At 45.0% G+C, this 21396-nt stretch overlaps 2 protein-coding genes across 2 annotated transcripts in view; one reads left to right on the forward strand and one right to left on the reverse strand.

Annotated features, from left to right (window-relative positions):
• Positions 1-16836, reverse strand: part of stxbp1a (syntaxin binding protein 1a) — a gene marked incomplete at its 3' end in the record, with an annotated part of 62556 nt that extends 45720 nt beyond the window's left edge. The window contains exons 1-2 of the mRNA XM_083638445.1: positions 16716-16836; positions 3841-3890 (exon numbers count right to left, since the gene is read on the reverse strand). Of these exons, the coding sequence (XP_083494571.1) occupies positions 3841-3890; positions 16716-16752 (87 nt within the window). The 5' untranslated portion in view covers positions 16753-16836. The remainder of the gene's footprint in view (positions 1-3840; positions 3891-16715) is intronic.
• A 1941-nt stretch (positions 16837-18777) lies between these two features.
• LOC310778701 (protein Niban 2-like) overlaps positions 18778-21396 on the forward strand; it is a 53030-nt gene continuing 50411 nt past the window's right edge. The window contains exon 1 of the mRNA XM_083639183.1: positions 18778-18957. Coding sequence (XP_083495309.1) covers positions 18903-18957 — 55 coding nt within the window. The 5' untranslated portion in view covers positions 18778-18902. The remainder of the gene's footprint in view (positions 18958-21396) is intronic.

Consider the following 21396-nt stretch of genomic DNA (forward strand, 5'->3'; position numbering starts at 1 on the left):
CTCTTAGCCTTCACAAGTGCATCACAGTGGATTGAAGGACTTCTCAGTGCAATTTTCATGCTTTGCAAAGTCATCCTTTGGGCCGGATCTGGCCCCCGGGCCACATGTTTGACACCCCTGCTCTAAGAGAATGAGTTTAATCAAAACAAAAACAAATAAACTATACATGCGTTTTGAGAACTTATTTTTCCTTCGATATTATATGAATTCATATAATTTTGAGGAAAAAATGTCTTTGGCTTGCTGATACCTTCAGCAGTAATTGTCAATAGTGAGTTTTATGTTCATGCCTGGCTGCAACCATGAATAATTCATTTGGGATCAAATCTTCATTGTTTGGAAATGCTGCAGTCCTGATGTAGGATAGCTGCTTTAAAACATTAGAATAACACATCTGGCTGTTGCTCACTAACCTTGCTTGCAAGATGGATAACCTCGCGAGATCAAAAGAGATTCGCTCGACGTAATCCATCTTGTCATGCACAGGCAGTTAAGATGATTGGCTTAGAAACCCGAACCATGGCCGGCTCGACGAATCAGCGGCAGCCTTAGGCGGGCTTTCTGTGTGACGCACATGGTCTTTGTAGTTCTTTTCACTCGTCAACATGGCTGCCGCCGCGGAGGTGACAGGCAGTCTGAATGAAATTGAATGTAACGTTCCCAATTCTATGTATTAAATTCTAAAAAACGACTTGCTTCGAAGGCGACTTTACGACGATGAGGACGGTGAGGACTCAATCACTCTTACAGGCACAGGCACCTTCCTCCGGTCGCAAACGTGACGTCAGAGGCATGGCGATCTGATTGGTTGAAGTTAACACGCACCAGCGGTGATAGACAGATGGGTCATCCAATCACCTGCCAAGTAGCTTGGAAAAAGTGCCCGCCTCCGTCAGCGGGTTGGATTACTGCATTGCCAGATGGACTGGTTTAGTGAAACGTAATGTGAAGCTAACCCGTCCATCTGGCAGCGTCAGGTTAGTTGCTCACATGCTCACTCTAAAAGATAGAAGTGGGATACAGCAGTGTAGACGCAGACACCAGATATAGATTAGATATAGATTGAATTGTGTCTTCTGCTTTCCAATTAAAGCTATAAATGTGTAACCATGGTGACAGTTGACGGTCGGAGAGACGGCATCCGGTACGGGATGGGTTTTAGCACCCCAGCCTGGCTCTCTCGTGAGGGAGAAATCCACAAACGCTACGGATAAACATCGGCGCGGCCTGGGGTCCTTCAGGCTAGAGCGAGGTGCTCGTCGCAGGTGTATGACGTGCAGCGCACAGGCCTCCTTGAGGCATCCTCCCTGCCCATGGTACGGCATGATGGTACGGCATGGTAGGATTGCCTTTTGCCACAGGAGGTTCTGGTGAGACGAAGGAGGTGCCCGGCCTGGAATCACCCCACAGGGCCTTAGACCTCCATGCACCGAAGGTCTCTCAATACTGCGGTGTAGCACTAAACTCTATTGCAGCGGATTGGGCGTGATCAACCCTTCCGCGGGCAACGTTGCAGACAGAGTAGGAAGGCTGATCCGTGAGCGGCTGCTTCTGGGACGTGGGTCGGGGTCTTAATCGGCCTCGGCTGGGTCTACTGGGCGAGGGTGTATGATGTTGACAGACCCGAAACCTTCCACGACCCCAGTTAACATCACTGATGACGCGTCCCTGCGCATGCAGTAGTATGTATACTTGAACCGAACAGTAACCATAAATAATGTATCCACCTTATTTTTGAATGCCCCACTGCAAAAAAAAACAATTGTGGGAACAAGGTCCGGTTTAACGTGACTTATTGTTGCAGCTTGCCATTTCCTTTGTTATACTCGGCTGCAGACCCGAATTATAAACCGGAAGCTGGAGTCCGTTATAAAAGTTATAAATATAGTCACGGTATAAACAACTAACCCCACGCTGGGGGTCCGTATGGAAACAGTGTTACTCGAAATGGTTAAAAGTTAAATCAATTTGGTCATTCAGTGGCGTTTTACTGCCATGTAAAGTAACTATTACGCCAGCCGCTAGCGTTAGGCAGGGGCGGACTGGGATCATAATTCAGGTCGGGCATTAGATACCAAGCAGGCCAGGCCGATATGGGCCGACGTGCGTGCCGGAAAAATTTGGGCTGTTTGAAGCCCAATTTGGGCCATTTGAAGCCCAATTTGGGCCATTTGAAGCCAGATTTGGGCCGTTTGAAGCCCAATTTGGGGCGTTTGAAGCCAGATTTGGGCCGTTTGAAGCCCAATTTGGGCCGTTTGAAGCCAGATTTGGGCCGCTTGAAGCCCAATTTGGGCCGTTTGAAGCCCAATTTGGGCCGAGTCCAATTTTACAATGAGATGCACCCACTTTAACCCTGAATAAAGTAATAAAACCACTAGTAAACCAGTAGGCGGCATCTGGCCTGCTGTTCAGTGAGTGGCCTGACGGCGGGCACCAATTTTTTTTTTTTTTTTTTTCAGGCCAGGCCAGGCCACCGGGCATTTGCCCGACGTGCCCGATTATGCAGTCCGCACCTGGCGTTAGCCACAGTAGCCGACTACCCACAATGCATTACGTTATCCCAGCCCCCGAACGACACGGCTGTAGAGCAGAATGGCTCTGCTGTAGAATCCTCATAGACGTTTTTTTTGTCATGTTCAAACGGAAGAAGCAGCCATCAGGCATCATGGCAGCTAGAAATAAGGTGGATAGAGGGATGACACCTTGTTGAGCTAAAGCCCAGTGGGTCGTCCTTCATAATGTCTCTATTGGCTCAAATTCAAATATTGACCAAAGATGAACATTTAGCAGAAAATGAGGCCAACAGGTTTGTGAATGATCGCTTGCTTAATGTAGTATATAAGACGCTACTCAGCCGTACTCAATCCACCTTATTTTTGGCGGCCATTTTTGCCTGATCTGCCTGATGGGTGCTTCTTCCGGTGTGATCCTCCCAGCCTTGTTGCTGACAGCTTGACACCCGTCTGGGCGAACGGAGCAAATCACTAATCAGGTCCAGCTTGGCAAACATCTCGTCGATAAATATCCCTTTAAGAGCACAGTGCATTCATGGGTATATTAGCCTGCTGTGGCTAATATTAACCATTTCGAGTAACACTGTTTCCATACGGATCACCAGCGTTAGTTTGTTGTTTATAACGTGGCTATATTCAGAACGTTTTCTATCTCGGATGCGTTATTTCAAATCGCACATAGGTTACGCCTGGCGCAAACTATGTGGGTTTCAGGATGAAACAGACTCGAGCCACTAACGTCATCTTAAGAGCACAATATTCCTGGAATGCAAGTTTAACTAAACAGTTACATGTCCTCTGCATTCTACATAAAATTAAGATATTACGGGTTGTTTTATTTTGTAGAAGTAGAATACATTAGGAAATGGCAAGCTGCAACAATGTGTCACGTTAAACCGGACCTTGTACGCACAATTATTTTTTACAGTGGGGCATTCAAAAATAAGGGGGATAGGCCCTTTTCACAGCAGCCATTTTGAGTGTCAAAACAGTGTAAACACAGATGTAACAAATAACATGAATGAGGGCTCTGGCACTGGAACACCTAAATAGACTGGAACTATCATCAGTGTTAATTGGTTACACATGTTTGCCCTGCTTTGAGACATCAAAATGGCTGCTGTGAAAAGGGTCTATATTTGGTCCTCAGGAGACCTGCTGGTTTTCTACATCTGGTCTCACTGAGCCCAGGTGAATCTTCCAGGTAATCAACTACCAGGTAGAGTAGAAGACCTGAGCACCAGGACAGAGAACTGCCAGCTGTCAATTAGACAGTTTTATTTGTTTAATCCAAAGTGTTTGTGACTGTGGAGCAGCTGACTCTTACCTTCCATTCTCCCTTCTTCTTAACCTTCTTGATGACATCATTCATAATCTCTGTCAAACAGAAGAAAACAAGCTTTCAGAAATGTGAGTGATACAGAATGTCTGTTGAACAAACTCTTTAAAGGAGAATTTCGTTTTTTTTTTTTACCTGGAGCCCTCTCCTCACACATTAATTATTATCTGACGATTCACCCAGTGTTCTCCGCAGCGATTTTGTGCCTCCTAGGCGTTGTTTTGAGATCAATAGTGTCCAAACCAGTCCTAGAAAGGCGCTCCGTCGGGGCCACATGGCAGCGTGCTGTTCCTCCATGTAAATAGACATTTTTCTTCTCGTTTTCTACCCATATCGTCATTATATGATCTTGATATGTATCTTCCGGTGAGCTAGTCTTCTGCTTGTAGACAGGACAGCCGCGCGAGAGATATGAGCGCAGGAGCTGGGCTTCCGTACACAGGCCAGCCGGCAGGAAAGTCTCGCGTGACTTGACGAGAGTTGGTGACACAGACCCCGGATGAGGATATGAGATCCCTGGTAAACACTACTGGAAACAGCCCGGTGGTGATTAGCAGTCTGATGTTTCTTTAGGGATCAGATAATGACGATATGGGTAGAAAACGGGAAGAAAACTGTCTATTTACATGGAGTAACAGCACGCTGCCATCTGGCCCCGATGCAGCGCCATTCAAGGACTGGCTTGGACACTATTTAGCTCAAAACAACGCCTAGGAGGCTCAGAATCACACCGGAGAACACTGGGTGAGTCGTCAGATCAGAATTAATGTGAGGAGAGGGCTCCAGGTAAAAAAAAAACGAAATTCTCCTTTAACACTCCTCAACACCTTCCTCCTCCCATAGTTTAGAAACCAGCACGAACAAGTGCATGGATAGGATAGGATCAAATAGAATAGAATAGAATTAGGGATGCATGATACTGAATTTTTTGCCGATATCCGATATGCAGATATTTTCCATTTTGCCGATGCCGATACGGATATATATGATATATGCACAATTCCCCCCCCACCTAATTTCAGAGAACATCAAGTCTCTCCTGTAATGAAAGTAACATTATTATACCTCCTCTTACCATGATGGACCACTGGCATATGTAAACATAAATACAAAGCTTTTCAAAATGTACACATTCACTGGGTAAAATAAGAAGACGACTTCAACTAGATTATGTAAAATATTTTCTTTCAAACAAATCTGTAAGATTCATCCTACTTAAACAGGCTTGGATGATGTTGATGGGGTCAGGGTAACCCTGGGTCAGGGTTACCCTGGGTCAGGGTTAGCATCATTTAAGCATCATTTTTATCAGCCTGTCATTTGGGCAGAAATGTTTGTTTTCGGGCCGATGGCGATATTTCATTTGAAAGCCTTTATCGGCCGATAGCGATGATGTGCTGATATCACCGTGCATCCATAAATAGAACATTAATGTCTCATTCTCACTCTCACACGCACGCACGCATGTGCACACACACACACACACGCACGCACACACATACGCGCACGCACACATACACACACACACACGCGCACACACACACACACACACACACACACTGTGTATCAGCAGGTCCAGGTGCATCTATTCCCCTATGGTGAGCTAAGCTCCTAGTGTGTGTAGCATGTGTGTCAATTTTTTTTTTTAAACACACACACACACACACGCATGCACGCACGCACACACACATGCACGCACACAGACACAGGCACATTTTTCTTTGCCCAGTGTTCACATATGGCTCTGTCTTACATTACGGTATGCGCTCCATTTATCTTTAGCAAACTACATTTACAGCTGAGTTTTGTTATGTGATGATGTGTCACAAATAGATATTGGCAACCCCCCGCAAGGAAACCAACAAGGGACAATATTGTGCTTCGAAAACGGCACAACGTTGGACCGGACAGTCGCGCCCGTGACTGTAATCAGTGTAATGCAGTGACTGTAATGCAGTGACTGTAATGCGGTGACTGGAGCCGCTACTTCTGCTCTGGCAGAAATGAGCGAGGAGGAGGAGGAGGAGGAGGAGGAGGAGGAGGAGGAGGAGGAGGAGGAGGAGGAGGAGGAGGAGGAGGAGGAAGAGAAGGAGGAGGAGGGGAAGACGATGCACGGTAGGCTAGAAAGGAGATCTAGTAATGATCATCTGATACAGTAGTGAAAAATGCTAAAATGCAGGTCAATAAAACACGTCAAATGCAGCCTGCAAGAAGTTTAACGACCTCATTTGTGAACCAGTTAAATAAATACTTTCCACGGTTGAATAAGGATCACATTAAAAAAGTCACCCATTGGTTTTTGGGCTCGCATTTTGAAGCCTCCAGGTTAGCATTTTCACCGTCGCCATCTTGGTTAATTTGGAGCCAGAATAGGGAGGGGTTTTGAACAGGGCTAAGGTGTGACGGCCATGTTTGTGCCTGACCCATCCAGTGTGAGTCAGGGTGTGACGGCCATGTTTGTGCCTGTGGTCTGAAGAGATGATCCCATCCAGTGTGAGTCAGGGTGTGACGGCCATGTTTGTGCCACGATGCTGATATTGGCCTGATCAGTGTGCCGGCCATCTGGCCGTGGCATTAGGAGAAATCAATCCATTTATGGTGAATGAGTGTTTAACATCATGCTTAGTGGGTTACACTGTAGGCTTACCACTGTCTGTGTACATGAGCCACTAAGCCGGGATCAAACCTGAGGCCGCAGAGATACACATGGATTATGACAGATACAGTCCATGATTATGACAGATTAAAAAGTACTTGTGTGAAAAAGGTCGGCCATTGAATAAAGAACAGGGGTTTGGGTTGGGTTTATCTGATGCTCGTTTTGTGCACAAGACGACATCCAGCAATATTTTCCAGGTGATGAAATACATGGCTGTCCATGTGTTGAGCAGGTTTTGTGATCCTGGTGCTCCTGTAGAATTCCAAGCTCCATGGTTCTCATTCTAAAAACAAAGCTGGGTTTCTGAAGTCGTGACTTTCTGGTGTTTTTCATCCAGCAGCAGCAGCAGGACACAGGATGAGAGAGCTAGCTAAACAGACGGAGCACCGGAGAAGATATCCGTCACTCATTTCCCCTTTATTCTCCCGCCAGCTCATGCGTTTCCTTTTGTTCTCTGCTGCAACGTTTTCCTGAAGGAGGTCAGATGAACGTTGCAAGAATGGAAAATATCCAGCAAAGATGCTCTTGGAAATCTATAAACCAGGGGTTTGGTTGTTAACCTTGGGGTATCGGTTAGCGCGATCGTGGGATCGAATCTCATCTCCGCCCCTGAGCAAGACCTTAACATGGTTAAGCTGTGCGGACTGTCAATACAACGCAGGATACACCATGTTTTACAGAGACTGTAGTTGCGTTTCCATCTGATTGTTTTTATGCAAATTTTAATTTTTTTGCGCATAAAAGACCTGAGTGGAAATGCTGCAAAATTCGACCTCCAAATATCGCAATATCGGTGTTTGCTAGTATAATAGCTTACAGGACAGAGGCTAGTATAATAGCTTACAGGACAGAAGCTAGTATAATAGCTTACAGGACAGAAGCTAGTATAATAGCTTACAGGACAGAAGCTAGTATAATAACTTACAGGACAGAAGCTAGTATAATAGCTTACAGGACAGAAGCTAGTATAATAGCTTACAGGACAGAAGCTAGTATAATAGCTTACAGGACAGAAGCTAGTATAATAGCTTACAGGACAGAAGCTAGTATAATAGCTTACAGGACAGAAGCTAGTATAATAGCTTACAGGACAGAAGCTAGTATAATAGCTTACAGGACAGAAGCTAGTATAATAGCTTACAGGACAGAAGCTAGTATAATAGCTTACAGGACAGAAGCTAGTATAATAGCTTACAGGACAGAAGCTAGTATAATAGCTTACAGGACAGAAGCTAGTATAATAGCTTACAGGACAGAAGCTAGTATAATAGCTTACAGGACAGAAGCTAGTATAATAGCTTACAGGACAGAAGCTAGGTTATAAAGTGTTGATTAAAGATTGAGAATAAAGATGGAGGTGTTAGTAATAGATGCAGTCTGTCACTCGGGATGCTTCTGTCTTGACTTCCTGACTGACACAACAAAACAAACCAGCCAGAGAGAGAGAGGGGGAGGGGCTTGAATAAACACACTGCAACAGCTGTGTCAACTAAACAGGCAGAGTGACAAACACACACACACACACACACACACACACACACACACACACACACACACACACACACACACAAACAATATCAACCCTGCTGTCGTGGCTGGTAATAAAAAGTATGATTATTTGGCCATAGGGGGGCTGAACGTGATCGGTAAGCATTTGTGTTCGCAACGCAGCAATTGATGGCAGTACGATAGCATTAGCTGTATAGCATACAGCATGTATAGCATACAGCGTGTGTATGCAGTGTATACATGCTGTATGCTATACATGCTGTATGCTATACAGCGTGTGTATGCAGTGTATACATGCTGTATGCTATACATGCTGTATGCTATACAGCGTGTGTATGCAGTGTATACATGCTGTATGCTATACATGCTGTATGCTATACATGCTGTATGCTATACATGCTGTATTCTACACAGCGTGTATATGCAGTGTATACACTCCAGTAGCAGCCATGCAACCTTGGATGCGGACAGTCTCTCCCTGCGCCGCCTCCTCGTGCTTTTGCCCCCGGAGGGACTTGGCTTATGACTACATGACCCATTTCTCTCACTCTCACTCTCAGCTTCACAGCAGCATCACTCCTCTCCTGAGGTCATCTGACAGACACACACCGAACTACAACTCCCACCGTGCACCGGGGTTCATCCTACTGGGTTGGCAGCTGCACCCCCTAAACATTGCCTTGCAACCCCAGAAAAGTGTTCTCTGGTCTTCCGTGGCCAACATTACTGCTGTTAGCGGGCTCATTTTTAAAGCCAGAACCAAGATATTGATATCATATTAAAGCACGGGTTCCCAAACTTAAGAATGCCACGGCCCACTTTGAAATCCCACCGAACCCTTTAATCACAACTCTGATCAGCACACGCAACTAAGATGATGTATTTCCCTATATATTTTTATTAACATTATTATTAACAGAGCATGTGAACATCGGGCATATGGCAAATTAATAATCCATTAAGTAATAATAAAAAGAAATCTGCAAAATACCTAAAAGCCAGATTGCCCTCCCCCTTACTCATCAGAAATATGTGCGCGCACAGGGCTTAAAGTGGGATTTGACAGGTGATTTTGAAAAGAAAATGCACACGCATTTCACTTCCTACTCTCCAAACAAACAATGCACTGCCATTTTCTTTGCTTTGAGCTAGATGGAAGAGCGGTGTTTTGCTGGAAGGAAGAGGCGGAGGGGACAGATAAGGAGAAAGTAAATGGGTGATATCATACAGCGAGAGGCTGGAGGGACACGTGGTCATGAAGATATCTGTGGTGAGATCAAGCTGTCAGAACAGATAGAGAGACTCTCTGACACAGCACTCTTCATTCAGATCAGCCAGTCATTCCAGCCGGTGTAACCTTGCATTGGAGACGTCTATTTTAGTCCACCCATTAGGTAACATGGACATGGTCACGTGACATTACAGCTGGGATTCATTTGTGTGTTGTGGACGTGCGTGCATATGTGTGTGTGTGTGTGTGTGTGTGTGTGTGTGTGTGTGTGTGTGTGTGTGTGTGCGCGTGCGTGACGTGTGTGTGTGTGTGTGTGTGTGCGCGCGTGACGTGTGTGTGTGTGTGTGTGTGTGTGTGTGTGTGCGTGACGTGTGTGTGTGTGTGTGTGTGTGTGTGTGTGTGCGCGTGCGTGACGTGTGTGTGTGTGTGTGTGTGTGTGCGTGCGTGACGTGTGTGTGTGTGTGTGTGTGTGTGTGTGTGCGTGACGTGTGTGTGTGTGTGTGTGTGTGTGTGTGTGTGCGCGTGCATGACGTGTGTGTGTGTGTGTATGTGTGTGACGTGTGTGTGTGTGTGTGTGTGTGTGTGCGCGTGCGTGACGTGTGTGTGTGTGTGTGTGTGTGTGTGTGTGTGTGTGTGTGTGTGTGTGTGTGTGTGCGTGCGTGACGTGTGTGTGTGTGTGTGTGTGTGTGTGTGCGTGACGTGTGTGTGTGACCGTGTGTGTTTACAGAGGCTGAAGGGGCAGCAGGCACTGCGTCAGACAACGAGCCCAGACGAGTCTGTGATGCTCTGGTTGAACAGCGCTTCCAAGGTCAGTGGAAGCTAAGTGGAAAGGCTGTGTGTGTGTGTGTGTGTGTGTGTGTGTGTGTGTGTGTGTGTGTGTGTGTGTGTGTGTGTGTGTGTGTGTGTGTGTGTGTGTGTGTGTGTGTGTGTGTGTGTGTGTGTGTGTGTGAGGTGGGACTGCATTAGAGGGGGTGCTGTTAGTGGATGTGGGAGGATGTGTTTTGACAGTAACACTTCCACCCACACCCTCTATCTGTTGTCTATCTGTTGTCTCTCTGTTGTCTATCTGTTGTCTCTCTGTTGTCTCTCTGTTGTCTCTCTGTTGTCTATCTGTTGTCTCTCTGTTGTCTCTCTGTTGTCTATCTGTTGTCTCTCTGTTGTCTCTCTGTTGTCTCTCTTGTCTATCTGTTGTCTCTCTGTTGTCTCTCTGTTGTCTATCTGTTGTCTCTCTGTTGTCTATCTGTTGTCTATCTGTTGTCTCTCTGTTGTCTCTGTTGTCTATCTGTTGTCTCTGTTGTCTCTCTGTTGTCTATCTGTTGTCTCTCTGTTGTCTCTCTGTTGTCTATCTGTTGTCTCTCTGTTGTCTCTGTTGTATCTCTGTTGTCTCTCTGTTGTCTATCTGTTGTCTCTGTTGTCTATCTGTTGTCTCTCTGTTGTCTATCTGTTGTCTCTGTTGTCTCTCTGTTGTCTCTCTGTTGTCTATCTGTTGTCTCTCTGTTGTCTCTCTGTTGTCTCTCTGTTGTCTCTCTGTTGTCTATCTGTTGTCTCTCTGTTGTCTCTCTGTTGTCTATCTGTTGTCTCTCTGTTGTCTCTCTGTTGTCTCTGTTGTCTATCTGTTGTCTCTCTGTTGTCTCTCTGTTGTCTATCTGTTGTCTCTCTGTTGTCTATCTGTTGTCTATCTGTTGTCTCTCTGTTGTCTCTGTTGTCTATCTGTTGTCTCTGTTGTCTCTCTGTTGTCTCTGTTGTATCTCTGTTGTCTCTCTGTTGTCTATCTGTTGTCTCTGTTGTCTATCTGTTGTCTCTCTGTTGTCTATCTGTTGTCTATCTGTTGTCTATCTGTTGTCTCTCTGTTGTCTCTCTGTTGTCTATCTGTTGTCTCTCTGTTGTCTATCTGTTGTCTATCTGTTGTCTCTCTGTTGTCTCTGTTGTCTATCTGTTGTCTCTCTGTTGTCTATCTGTTGTCTCTGTTGTCTATCTGTTGTCTATCTGTTGTCTCTGTTGTCTATCTGTTGTCTCTCTGTTGTCTCTCTGTTGTCTCTCTGTTGTCTATCTGTTGTCTCTGTTGTCTATCTGTTGTCTCTCTGTTGTCTCTCTGTTGTCTCTCTGTTGTCTATCTGTTGTCTATCTGTTGTCTATCTGTTGTCTATCTGTTGTCTATCTGTTGTCTCTCTGTTGTCTATCTGTTGTCTCTGTTGTCTATCTGTTGTCTCTGTTGTCTCTCTGTTGTCTCTCTGTTGTCTATCTGTTGTCTCTGTTGTCTATCTGTTGTCTCTCTGTTGTCTATCTGTTGTCTCTCTGTTGTCTCTCTGTTGTCTCTGTTGTCTCTCTGTTGTCTCTGTTTCTGTCTTTCTCTATTTTTCGCCAGAATAAAACGTTGCCATTGTACATGCCTGCAAAGTGCAAACCAGGGATACTGTACAATATCAACGTAAGTTTGAAAGAAAACGTAGGCAAAATATGTTTCTAAGACATCCCAGCAAACATGGTGAAGAGGCAGAGACAGACTTCAGGTTCACCACCCAGACATGCTTGTGAATTCGGGCTCTACAAGATTTTAATAAAATAAAAATAAAACTTTACTTGACTATTTATGGAAGAACCAGGCTTTTTTTTTGTCTTGGGTTGTTACAGAAGAGATCAAGAATATTCAAAAGGCTTTAAACAAAATAAGGCTAATGAGTCAAAAGAAGTACAAAAATGACGAAGAAAAGAACAGAACTAAACTGAAATCCTAAACATAGGCTAAAGCTAAAGTTAAGCCATGAAGAACTTGGGTCCTATGTGTACAGGCCAGCAGTCCTGGTCTCACATGTACTGTATGGGTGAAGACAGAGGGACCCCTCACACGGGGGTGTGAGCTAGCTAAATACTATAAGCCCCTCCCCCAACACAGAGCAGGCAATTAACTGACTGCATGTAGGATTCTCATGCAGGATTTTGGCATCCATTAATTTCCACGAATATTCTCAAAGGACTAATTTACAGAAAAGAATAGAGTAATGTTTAGGTCTGTAAAAGCAGCAAAATCCCCCATTAGATAAGTCAAATACTTGATTAGCATTCAATAAATTGGTCTGGGTGAATATTAACCTGACACGCCTGTATCACAAATTGCTGAGCATCAAAACTGTCTGTTGTGTCATTAAAGGTCAAATGGTTTCACTGATGCAAAGCTGCGTCAGAAGGGAACTCATGAACCAGTTTGAAGACACATCTGAAAGAGAACAAAACCAGGTTCAGAATCCTTCAGCTGTCAAAACCATGGAAGCAAGAACTGATTTTGACAATGAGCGTGCCCCCCCTCTCTGTCTCTGTCTCTGACTTTTCTCCGAGGGGTGGGTGTTGAGGGGTGGGTATCGAGGGGTGGGTATCGCCACTGATTTACCGATTCAATATGATTCCGATACACAAGGTCCCGATTGGATTCGTTTTCCGATTCGATAACTGATATTCAATATTTCAGTTACAATACCAATTTTGTTTGGATATGAAAGAGATTCTCAAATAACGAATGCTGTAATTGCACACCGAACCCTCTGGTACATTATTAAAAATATGAATGTTTACAGCTGTTTACGAGCTCTCGTTGCGCTAAGAACCAAACCATGCATCAAGCCTGCATGGGAAAAGGCATTATATTAAAAGATTGATATTGAGATTCATGAGTCGATATCGGTTCCTTCAAATGAATATCGATTTGTATCGATCATTTTTTTTTTTTTTATCCAGCCCTTCTCTCCTATCTTTTCTTTCTTGCTCTTTTCATTGTCTTCATCTGCCCTTCTGTCTCTTGATTTATGTCACAGGGCACACCTCTCTCACTCTATCTGTTACGCCCATTTGACTGAAGCTCTGGCAATGTCCTTACTCGCCTATTGCCTCCTCCTCTCTCTCTCTCCCCCTCTCTCTCTCTTCCTCTCCTCTCTCCCTCCCCCTCTCTCTCTCTCTCTCTCCCTCCCCCTCTCCCTCCCCCTCTCTCTCTCTCTCTCCAGCCTCACAGATGTGTCATCATATCATTTCTTGTGACGAGGCATTTTGGTCCAAGACATCTTTCTGCTTTATGTTTTGTATTTCACATGTAATCACTGACATGAATGCGGGGCTACATCCCATACTGGGCCTTGATCTGACACATCTAATGTGAATCATAAACGTCATCTGTATAGATGTTTCTAACAAGAGGTTTCAGCTGGAGCGAGACTTTGACTCATTTCACTCTAGTGTTGGAGCTTTGGGACAGCAAAGGACATCATGCACTATTGGAGGGGTTAGAGGATGGTGAAATGCAGCCATGCTCTAAATTCAAACTGGGCTTATTTTGTCTTCTTAACGGACCATCACTTATATATTACTTATATATTATATATTACTTATATATTATATATATATTACTTATATACCTGTTATGTTATATACCTGTTATACTTATATACCTGTTATGTAAGTAGAGAATGATGAGAAATGCTTATTCATTATGACAGTGTGTGTGTGTGTGTGTGTGTGTGTGTGTGTGTGTGTGTGCGTGCGTGTGGGCGCGTGTGTGTGTGTGTATGTGTGTGTGTGTGTGTGTGTGTGTGTGTGTGTGTGTGTGTGTGTGTGTGGGCGCGCGTGTGTGTGTGTGTGTGTGTGTGTGTGTGTGCGTGTGTGTAAAACCTAGTGGGGAAAGACAATGAATAAATGAACAAACGAACAGATTAGAGCTGCACTAATTAGTCTATTAATCTAATTAGTCAATCGACAGAAAATTAATCGCCAACGATGTTTTATGATAGATTTATCGTTTACACTAATTTTTACAGGGGAAAACCTACAATTTTCTCGTTCTTAAATGTGAAGATTTTGCGGTTTCTTTAGTCTTCATGACCGCCAACTGATTCTCTTTGGGTTGTGGATTGTTGGTCAGGACAAAAGAAGACGTTTGAGGACGTTATCTTAGGGCTTTGGGGGAAAAGTGATCGACATTTTTCACCATTTTGTGACATTTTATAGACCAAACGACTAACCGATTAGTCGAGGAAATAATCGACAGATAATGATCATGAAAATAATCATCAGTTGCAGCCCAGGGAACAGATGAATGTGTGGTTTCACTGAAGATGGTGGTTGTGAGCTGTAACATAACTGGCCACCTCTTCTTCAGACATGCCAAATGCAGAGTCAGCTCTTTTGAACCCCTAGGTGGCGCTTTACAAAAGGAATCACGGTCTTCCCTCGCGAGCTCAATGCTGCTGCCTGATGTGATCCTCATTTCTCTGCCTTATTTTCCTTCTAGAACTGAGTCTACTGTGGGACTGATGCTCACACGGTCCTGACGGCCGGGGAGAAGCACTAACTGGCTGCCCATCCCCCACTCAGCCTGACTGCTATACAGCTAGTGCTGCAGAGAAGACCCACGGTGTCACCCTTCCTCCCTGCCTCCCCCATCCTAGCTTCACCTCAGTCACACAGTGCACGTACATGTTTACATTATAGGCTATATAGGCTTTATTCTGGAAAATACTACCCACTTGACACTGGGAGTCTGTGTTGTGTTTTTTCTTTTACCAATAGCATTATGCAACCTAATACTGGCAGGACATGCAGGGATATTTGTCATGTCGGGCTGTTTGCAGCGGCTTGCATAGTGATGTAGGTGCATGGAAGATACTGATAGTCATCTCTCCATCATCACATTTCAGTCAGATGGGCTTAGTTACAACCATAGACACTAGCTGCCACATCACACAGGGAAACTCAATACACGCCACACAAACGCACACATTCAGTCTAAATTCATGAGCTATGATATAGCCCGTCTGTGGGTTTGTGTGCGTAAAACGTGAAACCGAATCAATAGCTTTACAACAGAGAATCAACCTGACCAGCTAATCTTTACGCACGTTCATTAGGCTACCAACAATACATAGGCTGTGATTTTAATTTACAGATTTGGGTTATTCTGTTCAATAATCAGATTCAGAATAACTCAAATCTGGAGTATATGGAGAATAACAGAAAATAGGCAGCTATTACAGACCTACTACAACACAGACGTTGGTTTGATTCCGTGGGAAACGTGAAGCGTCACATTATAAGTGAGTTTTAACCCATTGATACCTGATGCAGCATTTGCATATATCCCTCATTTGTGTGCGTATCCCTTTAAGACCGCAAACCGCGTTAACGCGGTTTGCGGTCTTAAAGGGATACACACACACAAATGCTGCATCAGGTATCAATGGGTTAACTTGCCATCTTATCACAAGACCACCGACACATGCACCCAGCTGACCCTGCTCAGAAGACAGGCTGCACCTCACACTGAAGGCCTGCTTCACGACCACATGGAGCGCCTGACTGACTGGCTGACTGACTGCTCTGACTGACTGACTGATTGACTGACTGACCGACTGGCTGACTGACTGACTGACTGACTGACTGACTGGCTGGCTGACTGTAAACCAGCCCAAATAAACTGGCCAGATCACGAAATGAGACGCAGGTCTGCAGACTCGCAAACGATGCGGGATTACAGACGGGATGTGATCAGTCAGTGGCGCACAGCCAAAGGGCATGATGATGAAAGGACATCGGGGCGACTGATCAAAGGCGATTCTGGACGTTGTAGCCAGTAGAATGCGGATTTTCTTGCGTATAGGGCCTATTTATTTTTAAGCACATTTCTTGGCGTGAATATAGGCTACAACATCGGCCCATAATGTGTCACTTCGAGCTGGCAATATACGTTTGGCTTGTTATGGCGTTAAGTAGGCCTTAAACTCATAACCGCTCAGGTTGAATGATGATGTTTTACGCAACGCATTCATCTAGTGATCCATCATAGGGGTGAGGCGGCGTTGCTGAAACAGGGAATCCCAGCGCCCGGGTGGAGAATGCTCATGTTCGACCATTTTAATAATAATCAGCGACAGGCTACATTAGCCTGTATAAAGCTATAATTAGTAACCCACGGCGTGAGAAGGCACAGTGGCACCATTTGTCAGCAGAATTCACTCAATAGCAGTTTGATGCGGCTCCAACGCAGCTATAGCGCCGCAGATGATTTCTGTAGCTGGAGTCAGGGCGTTTCTACATTTAGCCTCCAGACTGATCGCATCTTCCCAGAGATGCGGGAGCTAGAGAACTCCATCAGTAGCTTAATCACTGCCCGCAAAAGCCTGGGGTGTGGGGATGTTGGGGGATGCGATGGCCGCGTTTCAAGTCCTTCCAGTGGAAGTCTTCCACTGATAATAACTACAACAATCGCGCATCCGCATCGCTGGAGCCCTGGGAGACAAGACTCAGCCTCCACGGGCCATCTAAAGCATGGTTGTGGTTTGCACCACCACCGCCGCCATCATCATCATCACAACAACCATCCGCATCCTGCAGGAACAAACACAGCCGCATGTGCGCACACACAGCGCCACGGTGAAGCGCCCCATCCATTCTAACCCAAATGTGGAGAAGAAAGAGCATTCTTACTTTCGCCGACCACCGCCTTTAATCCGATAGGTGCCATGATGCTGTAGTGAGTGTTGTTGGAGCGAGTTTTCACCCTGTCCCCTGGCTCTCTGTCTCTCTTCTCTCCTGTGTTCCTCCTCCTGTCCTGTGCCTCTTCGCTCCAGCCAATAAATAGCCTGCACACCTCATTCACATCATTGCTGACTGCGGAGGAGCCTCCGCTTGGAAACGTCACTGCGTATCCTTCCGCATCATCCCTTAATTAGTGCTTTTGGCTACAGCTGCTTCTTGGCCTAATACAACTTTTACTACACTAGCCTACAATCTACCTGCATTTATTACAATATACACTGACTGAACATTATGTTATGTCTTGTCCTCAGCCCAATTTTGTCTCAGTAGAATTTAGACTGAGATATGACACAAATATGAAAAAGGAATTATGGGCTATAATAAATTGTCGTGCAAATATTAATGCAAAACTAAACAAAAAATATGACAAAGTATAGTGATGCCATAGATTAGTATCAATTAGGAATATTTGATATTACAGCAATAATAGCCTACAGGGATATTATACTGTAGTGATATTTCGTCAGGAATTTGTCATAAACCAGCCAGAATACAGATTTCCCAATTGAAGTTCAATGAATGCACAGCTGTTTGTTCCGTCTATTGTCCCAGAGCAAAGCAACACTTTTAATAATGAATATGAATAGGATCACAGGTTCAGTGATGGGGGGATGTGTGAGTGACATTCTCCGCAGTGGATAGCCTACTATATAATAGGCCCGTTTAGCAACCCGAACAATAGCGAGTGCGAGTATGTTTTTCCTCCACACGGGGGCAGTAGAGTCTTTCTTCCCGGAGAGAAACGTCTCTTGTGGAAATGGTTTTCCTCACACTGCAAAACTGTGTCGGGCTACAAAATATAATAATAGCCCTCTCAGGTAGAGTAGAAAATTTAGCAAAAGTAGTATAATGGTGTGTGTGTGTGTGTGTGTGTGTGTGTGTGTGTGTGTGTGTGTGTGTGTGTGTGTGGGGGCGGGGGGGGTCAAGCCACACAGCTGAGTCCTATGAGAAAATGAGGCTTGGGGCGTTTCATTTATACTTCAGATTTGAAAGGCTGCTAATTCACTTCAGGTACGATGCACTATAGCCTAAGAATAGCCCATAAATATGAAATATTTATCGTGTTGGATGTTGGAAGCGTCATACGTGCCCATTGTATTTTTATTTTATTTTTTAGGGGGGGGGGGGATTCATGGCGGTCATTAGTGGAGCATCCCCTTTTCAAACATGTGAAAACGAAATGCTGTTAGTTATGCATAGTTTGCATAGCAAGTTAGTTGGCTACTTGTACCATGCAGCTAAAGTTAGCATTGTAATGTAAGCCAGAGCTGTTATGGCAGTGAGCTGTTAATTTGTACCACCACTATCACATGTTAATATAGCCTATACTGTCTGTAGTTAGCAAAACACTGACTTCCATTGATGTCTCCAGGATATCACCAAAACATGAGTCAGATGAGTGGATTTAGCACACTTGATCTGGACAGATCTGATTGAATCATTGCAGATCTATTCAGACTTTAGGTCGCCGCCGAAAACTTTTAGCCGGCGATCTTTATACTATCATTCTTATTGTGTTTACTTATTTCCATGTCTACAAATTGGTTTTAATGTATTCTCTTTTGCTATGGTCCTGTTTTAAATGTCTTTCTTGCATGTCCAGCACTTTGAGCTGCATTTCATGTATGAAAGGTGCTATACAAATAAAGCTTATTATTATTATTATTATTATCTTTGGTCGCCCCCTCAGAAACGTGTCTTGCATGATGACGCCCCTGCATGGTGTTGGTATGAGGCTGGCAGCATGGCCACACCCTTGGCAGGCCCGACTGAACACGTTGGACCAGTGATGACTCGCAGTGGGTGTGTCCTGCTGCCTAAACACACCAGTCAGTGTTCACCTCCTCAACCTCACAGAGCTGCGTGCCCGCTACACGCTGCCTGCGAGACCTCTTCAACTGCTTCTTCTTCTTCCTCCGCAGGATTTAAAACTCACCCAGGCAAAGCGGAAGTGGAAGCTTTAGGATTATTTCCTTATCAGCCCGGCCCGGACATTTGAGTGTAAGCTGCGGGCGCCGTCAGCCAGCCAGCCCCTCTTCACCTGGGTGTCTGAGGCTGACCTGTCTGGCTCTGACCATGGGGGACGTCGTGTCTTCTCACCTGGACGAGAGCAAGCGAGAGATGATCACAGGTGAGAGAGAGAGAGAAAGAGAGAGAGAGAGAGAGAGAGAGAGATTGAGAGAGAGAGAGAGCAGTCAGCAGGGGGGGGGGGGGGGGGTCTTACTTTAGACAGCATCCCACATGTTCCTCGAAAGTCATAACAAAAGTAAATAAAAATCAATGCATTTCCCCCAATAGAGGCTTATATCAATAGTCAACTTAGTTTATAATCACTTTATGGTGCTTTATAGTTGTTCGATAATTGTTTTTTTCTGTGGTGTTTGGCTATTATAAGATTGCTTGTTTCTATTCATAACAGTGGCTACTTTGTTTGCTTTGCAATCTATTTCTTCCTTATCCACACATTTCTTTTTTCAACACTTGCATTTGAACCAACTATGTGAACCATTCAATGAAAATGTAGAGGTTCAGGTTCCAGTATGTAAATTAATTCAATAGCCTGTAGCATGGTTTGATTTCATTTAATTTGTGTCACTTTTGACTGGGTGGATGTAATATTGGTACAAGGCTCTTTGTATCACGTGTGTGTTTGTCCTCTGCGTGCTGCAGAGTGCTGCAGAGTGCTGCAGAGTGCTGCAGAGTGCTGAGGACCTGAAGTCAGCGAGCCCAGTTCTCAGAGATAATAAGTACTAGGTTCCCCAGCGGGGAGCATGTTTGTGTCACTTTGGGACTGACTGACTGACTCCTACTGTATTTAAGTCTCAGATGGCCCTGGCCTCCCACTCTGAGTTCTGTGGGTGCTTATGAACATTGGAACAGAGCAGCATGGGAACAGAGGAAACACTGGAGTAGTTGAGGGAATGTCATGTGTGATGGATGGAGCAGTGCTGCTTAGTATGTCATTGTTTTACTATTGTCTGTGCTTATTTTGTATGTGCTTATATGTGGATGGCACAGTGGCCCAGCGGTTAGCACTGTTGCCTCTCAGCAAGAAGGTCCCGGGTTTGAAACCCCGGTCTGTCGCAGGTCGTCTGTGTGTGGAGTTTGCATGTTGTGCGTTAGGGTTAATACTCCTTGCCAGTGCCCCTGAGGCACTGGCAAAAGAAGTGGAGTTTCTGCACTGCGGCTTCCCACTGCTCCTGGTTCTAGGAAGGTTCCTAGTAAGAGGCTGGCTCAGATGCAGAGGAGGACTTTCCCCATGGGGACAATAAAGGATAACTTCACTTGATATGCCATCAACCTGCCATGGGCTGCACATGAGATATGGCTAAATGTGGTACATTTACTCATGTTACTGTAATCAATGTGGCCGCTCTCTCTTAAACAAACAGAAACAAGTTGCAGAGCTGCAGTCAGTCATGTGTCCAGCGTGAAGAAGCAGTCTTCACATTTATTTTGGAGTTGGTGGTTTGATATTTGAGACTTGTGCTTTTCCACAAAGAGTTGCCTGGGTTAGGGTTGTGTGTGTGTGTGTGTGTGTGTGTGTGTGTGTGTGTGTGTGTGTGTGTGTGTGTGTGTGTGTGTGTGTGTGCTTGGCATGCATGTGGAAACCAATTCTGGAGACCACAGATGATGTCCAGACACTCACAGTAGCCTGTATCTGTGATGTTGGTTATATATGAATATGACCCGAGGAGCAGGAAATAATTGCTATGAAGGAAGGTAACTCTTGCAGAAGAAGAAGCCTCTTTTTGCATTTATTTCACATCTGTTACGCATGAAAATGGGGCTGGGTGATATGGACCAAAAATCATATCTCGGTATTTTTAGGCTGAATGGCGATATACAATATATATCTGGGTATTTTCTACAAAGTGGGCTAAATGTTCAGGTGTAGCCTAAGTCAAATCCACATGTGAGATGTTATAAGCCCTTTATAGGGCCCATAGATTCTGTCTGTATGTCTGTTGACAGAGAGAGAGAGAGAGAGGGGGAGAGAGAGAGAGAATGATAGAAAGAGGTGAGTCAGAGAAGGAGGGAGAGGAGAAGATATTGAGTGAAGCTGCTGGAGGAAAGCAGGTAGCAACACGCCTCAGGATTAACTGCTGGCAAAACTGCTGTCTGCTCTCTCTCTCTCTCTCCCACTGTTTGTATATATCTCTCTCCCACTCTATGTGTGTGTCTCTGTCTGTCTGTCTGCATGTCTGTCTGTCTGTCTGTCTGTCTGTCTGTCTGTCTGCATGTCTGTCTGTCTGTCTGTCTGTCTGTCTGTCTGTCTGTCTGTCTGTCTGTCTGTCTGCATGTCTGTCTGTCTGTCTGTCTGCATGTCTGTCTGTCTGTCTGTCTGTCTGTCTGTCTGTCTGCCTGTCTGTCTGTCTGTCTGTCTGTCTGTCTGTCTGTCTGTCTGTCTGCATGTCTGTCTGCATGTCTGTCTGTCTGTCTCCAGTAAATTACACTAGTTTGTCTTTACCTTGCCTTTCATTTTGTTCTTGTCTCTTTATCCACCTTATTTCTAGCTGCATGATGCCTGATGGCTGCTTCTTCCGCTTCCGGTGTAATTTTTACACTG

Source organism: Poromitra crassiceps (assembly GCF_964638095.1).
Source record: "Poromitra crassiceps genome assembly, chromosome: 6".
Classification (NCBI taxonomy): domain Eukaryota; kingdom Metazoa; phylum Chordata; class Actinopteri; order Beryciformes; family Melamphaidae; genus Poromitra; species Poromitra crassiceps.